The sequence below is a fragment of the Piliocolobus tephrosceles genome, chromosome 2, assembly GCF_002776525.5.
Source record: "Piliocolobus tephrosceles isolate RC106 chromosome 2, ASM277652v3, whole genome shotgun sequence".
Classification (NCBI taxonomy): Eukaryota; Metazoa; Chordata; class Mammalia; order Primates; family Cercopithecidae; genus Piliocolobus; species Piliocolobus tephrosceles.
The window spans coordinates 70110445-70124854 of NC_045435.1; the positions used below are offsets into that span (position 1 = coordinate 70110445).

Genomic DNA, 14410 nt, shown 5'->3' on the forward strand with positions numbered 1-14410 from the left:
TTTGAGTTCTAGAACATTCACAATTGCCACAGTTTTATAAGAGGTTAATGATTGTAAACTGGCCTAAGGTACATAACCTATACCTTATATAACTTATATACCTCTATAATAGCTCCTAAGGGAGCTCAGATTAGCTTCCTTTGAAATAGGAACATCTCTAACAATAAAACTGACTACATATTTACTTAGTTTTAGTTGCTACTATTCTACTAAATATTGATTATACTTAATTGCTGTAACATGTCTTCTCTTGGAAAAAAAATTTGAGATGCTTTAAATACATTTCCAAAAGCAAATGCACACAAATGCCAATTATCCTTTTGTATATAAACAGAATTATATTTATAGCTTCAAACATCAGAAATTCATTCATAATCTCCCAAAGTAGTGGTCAATATTTCCAGACAAATATGTATTAACCATCCACATAGTTCAATGAGGAAGCTATACTAGCTTCATCTCATTTGTACAATTAATATTCAATGTCTCCTCACCTAGGTAACAGACTATTACAAATAACTTTTCTAAAATCAACACTCACTAAAAATTTCCATGTGATTCTCATGTTTTTTTTTTTTAAAAAAAAGACTTCTATAAAAACTATAAAAGAAAGCAACTAAATGCTCTCTAGTCATATGGCCAGGAAAAACAATTTCTGACTGACAGTTTCAAATGCATCAGTAAAGGAAGCTACATTTTGGTATAAATGTTGACACTGGTTACTGTCATCAGTCCAGTACTATATCTCTTCCATGGACCTAAAATACTATAGTGATGTTTTAATAGAGTATCTTTCTTCATTTTACATATTTACAATTTGTTTCACATCTGATTCCAGAAGAACTGCAGGAAGATTACAATTCAGGACACATATACTGTAGAGACACTCAATGTTATGCTTAGAAATTTGAAAAACATTTAAATGAAAATACTCAAAAACCAATAAAAGGCAAAGATAATCTTAGCAAAAAATTACTATAACTGGACATTAAATTCAGCTGTAAAGTTTTCTCTAAGGCTGTCAGGATGAAGTCCACAGTGCTCATATTAGCTACTATAAAATCTTAATAAAGAAAAGAAGAGCTTAAAAAACACATCTCACCTCTTCATATAAGATGTTAGAGAAAATCTGAAATGTTCTTGTAGAAGCAGATACCTGTGCCCTCTGCTTAACCACTTCAGATGGAACTCGAATCAGGCAGGCAACCTAAAAGACAAATTTAATTATATCCTAAAAAGTAAATAACTGCTATAAAAATTAAATTTTTTGGTAAGCAAAAATTATAGTAAAAAGGTATAATACTTAGGCTTACTGCAAGATATCAAAAAACCTTTCCTGGCTTGTCCTATACAGATCCTCCCACCTCCTGCCAGATGTTCCAAGAACATTTGTCTATAAGCCTCCCAACGGCGAGAAGCACATTTACTCATTTCGAATCCCCAACGCCCAGAACTGCATCTGGCACATGACATTTCAAACATGCGTGATGAAAGATGAACCAGAGGAACCTCTGCTTTACTGCAAGTAATGCACACATCTGTAGAGGCAAGCTGACCATCAGCTGGTACCCACCCTTCCATCCCTCACCAACTCCAGCCCCCACAACTCTCGATCATGCAGCAACTGAAAAGGGACTCCCAGCACTCTTGTACGCTCTCCTCCAGCATCCCAGCAGACATGGGTCATCCTCACAGCTACCGGCCAATATATGATTCTAATATCACCCTTGCTGACATGCTGAGGCCGGGTATATGTCACCACAAATCCACACTGCCAGGATTTTACCTTACCCTATATAAAGGTAATTTACTTATTTTCAGAAAGAGAAACAATAAAAAATTAGTCAAACCCAAAGGAACTCTGCCCACAAAAGGAAAGAAGGCAAGGTTGGAGAAAGGGTGGCAAGGTACAGGGAGGGAGATGTGCAAACATATTTTAAACATTTTAATGGAAGTCCTGTATTTAAGCCTCTATGGACCTAACAGTCTGCAAAGATAAAAACTTTTTCTGCAACTTAGATTTCACATATGTAACCTTGAACACCAAAGTTATGGCACTCGGGAGGCTGAGACAGGAAGGTAGCTTGAGCCCAGGAGTTCAAGACTAGCCTGCAAGAAATATAAGAAAACCGTCCCACCAAATAGAGTACACAACTCAAAGAGGTTTGTCCTTTTTGATCTGTATTCTCCTGATTCCTAATCAGAGATCAGTACTCAATTACATAAGGCTTTGTCTGTCCAAAATTAAATGGTTCTAAAGCAAGGCTCTACAGCAAATTTATAATGTAAAAGACCAAATAGGGCCGGGCGCGGTGGCTCAAGCCTGTAATCCCAGCACTTTGGGAGGCCAAGGTGGGTGGATCACGAGGTCAGGAGATCGAGACCATCCTGGCTAACATGGTGAAACCCTGTCTCTACTAAAAACACAAAAAATTAGCCGGGCGTGGTGGTGGGCGCCTGTAGTCCCAGCTACTCGGGAGGCTGAAGCAGGAGAATGGCATGAACCCAGGAGGCAGAGCTTGCAGTGCGCCAAGACGGCACCACTGCGCTCCAGCCTGGGCAACAGAGTGAGACTCTGTCTCAAAAAAAAAAAAAAAAAAAAAAGAAAATATTTTACAGTTTGCAAGCCACATGGTCTCTGTCACAACTGTTCAGCTATGCTGTTTTAGCACAAAAGCAGCTATACATATTAATATATAAATTAATAGTTTGGCTATGTTCCAATAAAATGATATTTACAAAAACAGGTGACAGCTTGCCAACCCCTACGCTAAGGGAATTAGCCTTGGCAAGAGCAGACTGGGCACAGAACAGATATAAGCCCCAGTACCCCATGACAAATGGGACAAAGATGCCTTGTGACGTGATTTTAGATGTCATGAAGTCAGTAAACATGGGCATATCGCCTCTAAAGCTAGGAAGTAACAATGCTTCATGCGGATGCATTACAACAAAGGGTATGGTTATGGTAACACAGGATTCATTACCTGAAGTTATTTTTCTACCAAAACTGACAAGATTTACAAAACAATATAATCCGATTTCCATTTCTTCATTCACCGAACATTTGAACGCTTCTTATGCATAAAGCTGTCTGTAACTTGGGCCAACGTATCTTTCCACCCAGTCTCCCTTTAAACTTCTCTAATTCAGTTCAAGAAATACATATGGAGCCAGATACTACACAAGCCACTCCATGACAAAGAAGACTAAGATGATGCCCTGGCCTCAAAGAACCCATAAATACATATCAATAATTTCAGTAACATATGGCCAAAAAGCGGGGGGGGGGGGGGGGGGGGGAGAAAGATTATGGGAAATGTGGAGGAGGGATATTTAGTCCAATCCCAACATTCAGAGAAACTGCCCAAGATTACACCATTATAGAACCTTCCAGATGAGCCAGAACGAGCTGGCAAGAAAGGTGGGAAGGGCACAGTGGGAAGAGCAAACAATGAAAGAAAGCACATAAATGGCCGGGCACGGTAGCTCACGCCTGTAATCCCAGCACTTTGGGAGGCTGAGGCAGGCGGATCACGAGGTCAAGAGATAGAGACCATCCTGGCTAACATGGTGAAACCCTGTCTCTACTAAAAACACAAAAAATTAGCCGGGTGTGGTGGCGGGCGCCTGTAGTCCCAGCTACTCGGGAGGCTGAGGCAGGAAAATGGCATGAACCCAAGAGGCGGAGCTTGCAGTGAGCAGAGATCGTACCACTGCACTCCAGCCTGGGCGACTGAGCGAGACTCTGTCTCAAAAAAAAAAAAAAAAGAAAGTACATAAATACAAAAGCAGTGTGTCCAGGGGCATCAGCGGCAGCCCCACCAACACAGTATTCCAAAGCTGGCAGCCGCCCACATGGTTCCGTATTACTAAAGCAGCAAGTGCAAGGTCAGGAGTAATGACAAGTAAGACTGGACAGACAAGGCCCTGTATACCCTGCTAAGGGGCTGGAACTTCATTCCATAGTCAGTGGGAACACTGAAAAAGCTGAAGCAGAGGAATGACAGCGTGTGCTTAGGGAGATCCCTCTGGCTGCAGTGCACAGGACAGCTGGAGGGTGGAGTGGGGAGGAAGGCAAGAAGCAAACGCAGACCAAGAGCCAGAAGGCAGGAGATGGGTTACAAGATTGCTATAGCAGTTCTATAAGAGGTCTGGAAATGAATGTGGCTCAGAGAAGGTCAAATCTGAGGAAAAATTCAGGAGTAAAATGCACCGGACCTGGTGACCAACAGGAGGTTAAGGAGTGAAGAAGTAGGGAGACAGTAAGATGCTTCTGTTTCTGGTTTGGATAATGGGCATATGGTATTCCCATAACATGAGATTAGGAGTCCAGGGAAGAAGAGGGGAGGTAAGTTCAGACTGGGCAATGTTGAGGAGAAGTCTGGGGACACGTAAGGGGCTATGTCCAGCCAAGTAATGAATATATGGTTATAGAACTAGAAAACAACAGGGTTGCAAAAACAGATAGTAACAGCCGAAGAGAGAGCAAAAAGGAAGATCAAAAGCCAATAATGGAACCCTGGGAACGTCAATTTTTGAAGGGCAAGCAACAGTGGGAGGGGGTACATGGTGTTACCAGGCACACCTGCCTTCTCTGGCTGCCCAGCTTCTGACTCTCATGTGTTGGGGGCTTCCCAGTTAGGAAAAACAAAGGGAGTCAGTCTCTCCCCTCCTGCCCTGGCAGAAGGACCACAATCAGGTGAGTTAGGTCCAACTAATCAAACACTCCTGTCCAGGGGTCTGATTCTAGAGCTATGCTGGCAAATATGCAGGCCACTAGCCCATGAGGCTACGGAGCACTTGAAAAGTGGCTAGTACAATTAAGATGTTCCATAAGTGTTAAATGACAGATTTTGAAAAGTTGGTATAAAAAATTAATGTAAAATATCCTGTTACTAATTCTTTAAAAAAAAAAGAAAAGAGAGATGAGGTCTCACTATGTTGCCCAGGCTGGCCTTGAACTCCTGGGCTCAAGCGATTCTCCCAGCTTGGCCTCCTGAGTAGGTGGTGCCACCATTCCCAATTAATAATTATTTTACATTAATTTTACGTGAAATCTAAATACCATGGATGTGTTTGGTTTAATAAAAGATGTTATTAAAGTTCATCCCAGCAGATGTTTTCACCTTTTTTAATGTGGCTATTAGAAAATATAAAATTTCACCTGCATCTTACATTATGTCTCCATTGAACAGTGCTGTTTGGAGCGACCGGGAAAGTTGAACATTCATTTACAGAAATAACTGCTTTTTTAGATGCAAGTACCACGACCATGACTATAAATGACATTTGTCACTTAAGTGATTTGGTGACAGGCAGTTCAACTTTTAGTCCAGAACCTCAAAGTGAACAAGAAGCCGGGCTCTTCCTATCCTTCTGCCCAGCCATCCAGCTCCCTGGCTTCTCATCCTTAGGCCTCCTGACTCTCAGATAAAAGGCAGCTCTTATGTCCCCCAGTACCACCTCATCACACAACAGAGTTCAAGGCAAGAAGAACAGGCCTCCTCTCTTTTCTCAGATTCCCCCCAGCAGACATTTCCTTGCATGTGTTAGCCAGAGTTGTATGACGTGGCCACCCCTTGTTAGGGAGGTGGAGGATATCTAGATCTAGCAAAGCGTTAGGAACATGCGACACAAACCAAATCAGCATTCTGTGGGCAAAGGAGAAGTGGAAGGCAACAGTGACTGCCAATCTTCAAAAAAATATTCTTCATTCCATAAGTTAGCCAGGATCAATGTTGATGGCAAGCAACCAAGCACCCTACTTGATGTGCAAGGGGGCCAGAAGCCTCAAATGGAGATTGGCAGAGGAAAGCATCAAGAGTCTTCAGCAGCGCACATATGAGGGTTTCCAGTATTCACCAGTATTGTTTCCATAGAGTGGCTGGGGTGGGAGATCCATTATGGTCAATTCATAAGGTATTGAGGGAGATAAGCAAGTGTAGACTACCGTCAGCGGAAGGTGGCTACATGTTAGGAGATGGGTTCAGGGTTAAGAGGGCCACAGGGTTAAGGAATAGTGTGGTTTTATTTAAGACAGTCGACATTTGCACATACAATGGGGGAAAGTGCTCTCAGCAAGACAAAGGTTGATAATCTAGGAAAGAAGTGAAATAATACACAAAGACCCCACAGGAAATGAAAAAAGGTAGAGTCAGAAGCCCGAGCCCATGCCTCTCCGTCTGTGACTACCTCCCCTTACCAGGCCCACCCCTCAGCCTCGGGGCCACTCCTGCATCAAAACTGGATCTTTCGTTCAGGGCTCAACTCCAGGGAGGAATGAGCAGTGGTCTGGCTGAGGGTCTGCAGCCCTAGACTGTGTCCCCAGTTCTGCAAGTGAATTCCCGAGTGTTTCTCTGGCCTTCCAGAGTCTTTTTTTTTTTTAATTCATTTCAAAATTAAGAAAACTGACAAATAATAATGCATATATTTATATAATTAGATGCATATATGTATAATTTTTCTTACTTGACTTGGACCAGAAATCTTTATGGTATCTTTTTAGGTCCTTATTTCTATAATTCTTAATGTTCCAAAATTATACCTTATCTAACCTCAAAAGATTCCCTCCCTTCTGAATTCTTAATTCCCAAATAAGCTTTCTTATCTGACATTTTTTGCTTATTAACTTACACCATATAGTTTGTAAAATATATTTCCTCTTCTACTAAACCGTAAGCACCCTGAGAGCAAGAAGACGGTATGCACCAAACTTACTAATCAGCTGGTGTATTATTTTATGTTGAAAGCAAATGAAACTAGCCAGGAGGAAAGGAATCAGAAAAAAAAAACAAAAAACATCAATTCCACAGAAATGACTTTTCCATACTTTAGAATTTACATATAAATATACATAGAAACAGGGTGTTGTTCTGTCACCCAGACTGGAGTAAGGTGGCATGGTCATAGCTCACTGCAGCCTCAGTCCTGGGCCCAAGTGATTCTCCCATCTCAGCCTCTTGTGGAGCTGGGACTATGGATGTGCCACCATTGCTTGCTAATTTTTTCATCTTTTGGTAGAGACAGGATCTTGCTATGTTGCCCAGGATGGTCCCAAACTCCTAGCCTCAAGTGATCCACCTGCCTCAGCCTCCCAAAGCACTGGAATTACAGGCAGGAGCCACCACATCCAGCCTAATTTTTTTTTTTTTTTTTTTTTTTTGCCTCTACATGTATTTATTGTCTATACATGTACTTATGTAAAGAGTAGGGAAAAAACAGAGTAGAATTACAGATGTTTCTTTTCTACCTACCTATATTTTCTAAATTCTCTACAATTCACATTTATTATTATTTCATAAGTTTTTAACATAATTTCAAAGGAAAAAAAGTATTTATTATGGACCAAAGATTTTAAGTGAGAGAGAAAAATAAAATAAAAGGGCTAATTTAAAATATGCTTTTAGATGGCAACCTATTAGCCTTGATAAAAATTACATATTATAAATTTAGTAGCAATAAATCCACAAAAACAAGATTAAAACTGCTTACCAGTAAGGCCTAAAATTGGGTATAAGTCCAATGAAACCTACATGAACCTAAAAGGAAAGCTCCTAGCATCTAAAACTCATTAAAGAAATGAAAATAAATAAATAAGAAAAGAGAAAGAAAAGGGTATACTAACTCCTTGCATTTTTCAATTCAAGAGGTCAAGAGTGAAATCCGACCCCAATATGTCAAGAAAATAGGAATTGTCTACTTCTGTGGCTTGGTATAAATATTTATGGAACTTCATGCTTCATAACCCTCCATGTTCTTACTATTATGTTTTTAGTTCTTAAAAATACAGATGCAGAAGAAAAACCTTGAAAAGGCTCTCTGATAAAAAAAAATCAATCTAACTAGTGGAGGGGTACAAAGCACCCAGCATGGCTTCCTGACTTCTGCTGGGTGACAACTGCAGCATAAGAGACACACTACAAAGTAACGCTTCTGCTTCCTCCAGTACCTCCGGAGCCTTCCATTTGGTTTTCTATTAACTCTGATCCTTCTTAGATTTGAATTTGAGCTACAACAGAGTATTTCATTGCACAAGAACAAAAACATGTTACAGTATTATGGTTCTATGAAAGGAAATAAAGGGAATGTCATCTGTGGGTCTCTTGGTAAATCCATTCTGCAGAGCACTCTTTCCTCATAAATCTGGGGTTCAGTATGAAACCACGACACAGGAATGGTGGCATTTTCACTAAACCCAAGAATGTTTTATATGTTAAAGTTCTATCTAAAAACAAGAACTACTAAGGTTTTCCATAAAGAAAAAAAAAACATGCTCCTTCCATACTTTATCAAAATCAAAATGCAATGCTTGTCTCCTTCAACATGCCAAAATATGATGAAACCTTAGATTAAAATGTTGTTTAAATCATGATGCTGCTACCAAGATTTTTTTTCCTTTGACATAAATAAAACCTTTTCTGCTGTTTTTAACTGACTGCTGCAACCAAGGACTGAATGTTTCCTTTTGGTATTTATTAAATGAAACACCAAGAACCAGGTGCATATGCATGCTGTCCCTGCTACTCAGGGAGGTAAAGACAGGAGGATCACTTGAGGCCACAAGTTTGAAGCCAGCCTAGGCCACCTATGAGACCCTGTCTCTTTAAACAAAAACAAAAACAAAAACCCGAGATGCAACGCTACAAATCATAAAACTAAGTGTCTGAAAAGGAAAAAATTACAGTGAACTTTGGCCTCACTTTAGGTATTGAGTGGAGGGAGAGAGAAATGGATGCTGCTAAAATCTCTGGTTCTTTCATTACCATAGCCAAGTTCCCTTCCTGCAGCACATCACCACCAGGGTTTTACAATTGCACCCTGTCCTCTCGCTCTGGAAATGCTCTTCAAAGTCCCTGAGTATCTCCAACAATACCTTTTATTAACATTACATCTTCTTTGCAACTATTTCAACATAGTTCACAAAAAAATTCTGATTTAAGATTTTTCTCCCAGAAACTCCATCAACTACCTGCAAATATTCCTGATATTAGAAGCTAATTATGTCAGCATTTTACATATAAATCAATGTGAGATCATAGAAGTTGCTGAAGGTCAGAGAGCTACTTAGCTCAGGAAGTATGGGTGAAACCCAAGTCTTCTGATTATCATCTCCAGAATTATTTTTCAATAAAGATGTCATACTTACACACATCTAATGCACTTAAAGATTCAAGGTTTAATTTCAGCTAATGTTTCATGTTTCAACAGGCAACTCTATAACCAATTCAACAGAAATTTAACAATACACTGAACAGAGCCAGTCAAAGCTTCATCATATTCAAAGCAAAAGCTACTTTGGACTTTACAGAGCAAACTCAATGTGGCAAATTAGTAAGACAGGGGGTCAGGGAGAGACCCCAGGAAACTATAAAGATTTTTGAAATGCAATTTGCTTACTTGTATTTCATTTCCACATTCTCTTTGTAATTCCCAAAATTCTCTTTAGAAAGGTTTCCAATTAAGAATATTTAACATCTCTTTCTATACCATCATTTAAAAATCAAAAACCTCCACAACAGTTCCATTTGTGTGTCAAGTCTGCCATCTTCTGCTGAGAAATGGAATTACAGCTGTTGACAAAACCAATTTACAAATCCTAACTTACACTCCTTAGATTTTAATTTTTACCTACTTACATTGGGACCTATGTTCATCAAACCTTTCTCCCTTATAAGACTCTTTCTAATCACACAAATAAGTTCAATTGTTGTACGTATTAGTCGTCCCTCGCCTGACAAGACTGCTGTTGCGGATAATCCAGACTACACAGGGAAGTCTTCTCAATGAAAATAACTCTATCAATGCTTAGCCCGTGTCTAAAAATTTGTTCACAGAATTTTACATAACCCAAAAGATGAGCCTTAAATGGCTTTTTTGCTTTTGTACTTTTACATGAGCCATGATTTCACAGGAGGTGACAAACATCCCATGGATGGATTTATAGATTCCCACCAATACAAAAATCTGAACGTGCAGGAGGTGGTAATGGTGACTGTATTTGCTTCCTACTGTTGTTCTAACAAATCACCACATATTTAGTGGCTTAAAACACAAGCTTATTGTCTATAATTGTGAAGGTATGAATTCCAAAATGGGTCTTCCTGAGCTAAGATCGAGAGATGTCAGTCAGGCAGTATGCCTTCTGGAAGCTGCAAGGGAGCATCGGCTTCCTGCTTTCTAGGGCTCCCCTGCACTCCTTGGTTTGTGGCCCCTTGCTCTATCTTTAGACCAGCAGTATAGCATCTTCAGCTCTCTGACCCCCATTTCCCTCTCCTAAGGACCCCAGTGATTAGACTGGGCCCACCTGGATAATCCAGAAAACTCTACCTCTTTTTTTTTTTTTTTTTGAGACGGAGTCTCACTCTGTCACCCAAGCTGGAATGCAGTGGCATGACCTGTAAGCTCCGCCTCCCAGGTTCACGCCATTCTCAGCCTCCTGAGTAGCTGGGACAACAGGCGCCCACCACCACGCCTGGCTAATTTTTTTGTGTGGTTTTTTTTTTAGTAGAGACGGGGTTCCACCATGTTGGCCAGGACAGTCTCAATCTCCTGACCTAATGATCCACCCGCCTCAGTCTCCCAAAGTGCTAGGATTACAGCACTTTGTAATCCATGCCCAGCCCCCACCTCAACGTTCTTAACTATCTGCCAAATCTCTTTCCCATGTATGGAAACATGTTCACAGATTTGGGGACTAGGACATATTTATTGGGTGGGGGGGCATTATTTTGCCTACCACAGTAATCAATGGCAAATTTTGGAACCTAACATTTTAAGAAACCAGTGATATGAATCCTTACCGCACAAGTAGTATACTTATCGCTACTTCTGCCATTTTTTAAATACTACATGAAAAAGGAAACAGAGGTGCTCCTGGAAGTATACACAGAGATATTTATCTAATTACTTATTCTGCAATGGTGTTTTATTATTAGCTGGGAATAGTAACAGCTGGGAAACTAGGAGCACATCACTAAACTTCTTTGAATTTCAATTTCCTCTTCTTCTGAATTGATATCTTTTCCAAAACCAGGAAATTCTAAAAACGTGCCACATTCAGCAACTTGTGTGAAATGGGGCTAGACCCAATGTTTTATTCAACATTTTGTGTGTCAGATGCTAGGCTGGACACTTTGTAAGTGCTGTATAATTTCATCCTTGTAAGAACTGTGACTGGGATGGCATTAATCCTATTTTTCCAAGATGAAGAAAACAGCATTTCAGTGAAGGCAAGTAAATGGCCTACAGACAAATACATGGACAGGTCACAAATCTGACCCTGATCTGTGTAACTTGACGGCCCATGTTCCTTCCATACCATGCTACCTTCCTACAGACATCCTCAAATACTCCCTAGTTATTTAACAGATGGATCCAACTAACCTATGCTCCTCAAAAACAGGGATCAAATTTCTTATCTGGTGTCTCTTAGCACCTACTAACAGTATTAGATATACAACAGGCACTCAAATACTGAAAAGCACACAATCACAAACCAAAGCAAATAAGTGACAGTGGCATTTAGTTCAAGAATCCTCATCTTAACAAGGCAATATTTTAGGAAATAAAGGTTTGTCACTGACAGAGTTCAGGCTTGCTTGGAAGTGGCTAATCCTAACCTCCTTTGGTATTTTGGTCCTTTGAGAGCAGTGTTCAATTTTTCCATTTACAATGTAGTGGCAATAACTGACCAAGTTTCACTCCTGTGGCTCAGAAGCATTTCTTCAACTGCCTCATCCTATATGAAAATCACATTGTGCCTATAAAGCTCAACTTAATTGTGTTCTATAAACTGATGCAGCTCTTAAATAAAAAGTTAACAGTTTCCCTTCCCTTTTGTCCACTAACTAAATAAAACAATCAATGAAATACTCTCTCCTAGATCATGAATCAATATCATCTGAACACTGCATACTATATTAGAAAAAGAAAATCCATACAACAGAAAACAATCTGAAATATGTTAGAAAAGGAAGTCATCGAGAAACTGGGGGTGGAGACATAGATGGGGTACGATGTTCCTTTCTAAAGGCCTCCCTGATAAATCTCTTCAGCACATTCAATAGACAAATAACTACAAGCAAGGTCATCACCACACGCAGATAATGCTAAGCCAGGGCAAGCCCTGACCCTCCCCTGTCCTGACCCTCTCTCTCTTCCGTCTTCTTCCCCTCTCTGTGTGTGAACTCAGCGTCAGATGGCTGGGCCCACTAACAGGATGTGGCATGCTTATTCAACTTAGCTCAGTAGACTCCATTGGAGAATTCAAGCAGGTGCACAACACATAGAGACAAAACAAACTAAAAGGCAACCATGATGAAAAACGCACTGAAGGATGTCGCTGGAAGGGCTCCTAAAAGAATGATCATCTTTCCGCCAGCTCTACCTCTTTAACATCTCTTGAATTCACTCTCTCCCTCTGCATCCCTCTGCCCAGGCTGTGGTTCTCTCCTGGGGATTCCTTTAGTAGCCCCTTATCTCCACACAGCTGCCAGGGGACTCTCTTAAAATTACAAGTCTGATCAAAAGATAAAAGCCCCACTCCTTACTATAGCAGCCAAGGCCCTACAGCTTTCAGCCCCTGATTCACCTCAGGGTGACCCCATCACACTGTACTCTAACTATATGGAACTTAAAACTACCTAACAAGGGCTTTTCAGAACTCCAATACTCCTCCTTGCACCCACCCACCTAACAAACCATCCTATTCTAAATGCAAGATAATAAAGTTGTACTATAACTGAGACTCCTGCTAAATGAGTAGATTTTTGCTGCCCTGCCACAAAAACAAAACAAAAAGAGTAATTACGTGACATGATGGATATGCTGACTTATTTCACTGCAGCAACTATTTTATTATCTATATGTATCCCACATCGTGTTGTACACCTTAAATAGATATACAATTTTTTTTAATGAATTAAATTCAATGCAGCTTAAAGGCTGGCTATTCTGTGAGGTTTTTTCTGAATTAATACCCATCCATCTACCCCAATCCAGAGAAAACCAACCACTCCTTCCCTTCAGCCTCTCACTCTACCTTGTGCAGATGCTCAATTTATGACAGGGCTATATCCCAATAAACCCACCCTAAGTTGAAAACATTTCAAGTTGAAATTGCATGTGATACCCCTAACCTATGGAATATCATTGCTTTAGCCTCGCCTCCCTAAAACTTGCTCAGAATACTTACACCAGTGCAGCTGACTGGGACGTGCACTGCCCAGCACTGCCAGAGAGCATCTCATCACCTATTATCATCTATCGTTAGCCCGGGAAAAGATCAAAATGCAAAATCTGAAATACAGTTTCTACCGAATGCATCTCATTCTTGCACCATCGTAAAGTCATTTAAGTAGAACCATCGAAAGTCAGGGACCATCTACAGTTCCTTTTCTTAAAATGCCTGTAACACTTTAGTGCACTTACACATCCACCTCCGTTTCTAGACAGCAAGCCTCTAAAACGCAGTATCTTATCCTGTCATTTCATCCTCAATGCCTGGAACATATTAGGGACTTCAGATCTAAATCCACACCACTAGTGGTGAAGGAATCTAAGATGAGCTGAACAAAAGCAACCTATTACAAAAAGGAACTAAAGACGTACAAGTGAGGAAATAATACAAAATAAAAGGAGTCTGGAAAACAGGTTGTTTTTTATACTGTTGAGATAATTTTTCGTGCAATTCTGACGGTTTAGGGTTGCTAAGAAGGCATTTAAAAGTCTGCCTGCCTTATGTATTTAATGCCCTGAAGGAAGACTCCCAGACACACTGAAAAAGACAACAGATAGGAAAACAGGGTGAAAGGTCCCCATAATACATGGATGTGCTTAGACACATCAAACAAAAAAAGTGTTTTGAGTGCACTCAGGTATCTGACAGTTCTGTTTCAGCTTCTGTGTTTCCTGGTAGTAGTCATACACTCATACCTTCATTCATCTTTATATACAAGCAATTACCATCATCAGCTACACTTCACTGTGGCCCAGGGCAGCCATGTTATCTTCTACTCCACCTATCCCCCATGACTCAATTATACAACTGTACAGAGATGTGGCAAAATATTCCACTTGCAAGTGAGAGATAATCTGTACTGACAGATGAATATTTCAAAAGCATGATTAATTCAAAAGATAAAACACATTTCAAAAGTTGTCAACCTTTCTTCTATTATCTTGCTCAGTGGTTCTTCTTAGTAAAGGCCAGTGAAGATCATGAACAACACTACATACTCATTTTTAAAACATGATTATTAAGTACATAAACAAAACAGCTTAAGCCCCCACTAGGGAAAAACTCAGTAACATGTGCACCATGGTCTGGAGCCGACAAACACCACACAGCACCTACGCGTCCCATCCTTTAACCAGTGGGAAAGCTGAATAAAAACATGTTTGCCCCATA

The 14410-nt window shown here is 40.3% G+C and overlaps 1 protein-coding gene across 7 annotated transcripts in view; it reads right to left on the minus strand.

The window, feature by feature from the left end:
• Positions 1-14410, minus strand: part of SLC25A26 (solute carrier family 25 member 26) — a 167763-nt gene that overhangs the window by 123654 nt on the left and 29699 nt on the right. For all 7 annotated transcript variants that reach the window (XR_004228844.1, XR_002728914.1, XM_023200326.1 and 4 more), the window contains exon 4: positions 1103-1207. Coding sequence is in view for 5 of the 7 variants with exons in the window: in XM_023200326.1 (XP_023056094.1) it covers positions 1103-1207 (105 nt within the window). In the remaining 2 variants the exon portion in view is untranslated. The remainder of the gene's footprint in view (positions 1-1102; positions 1208-14410) is intronic.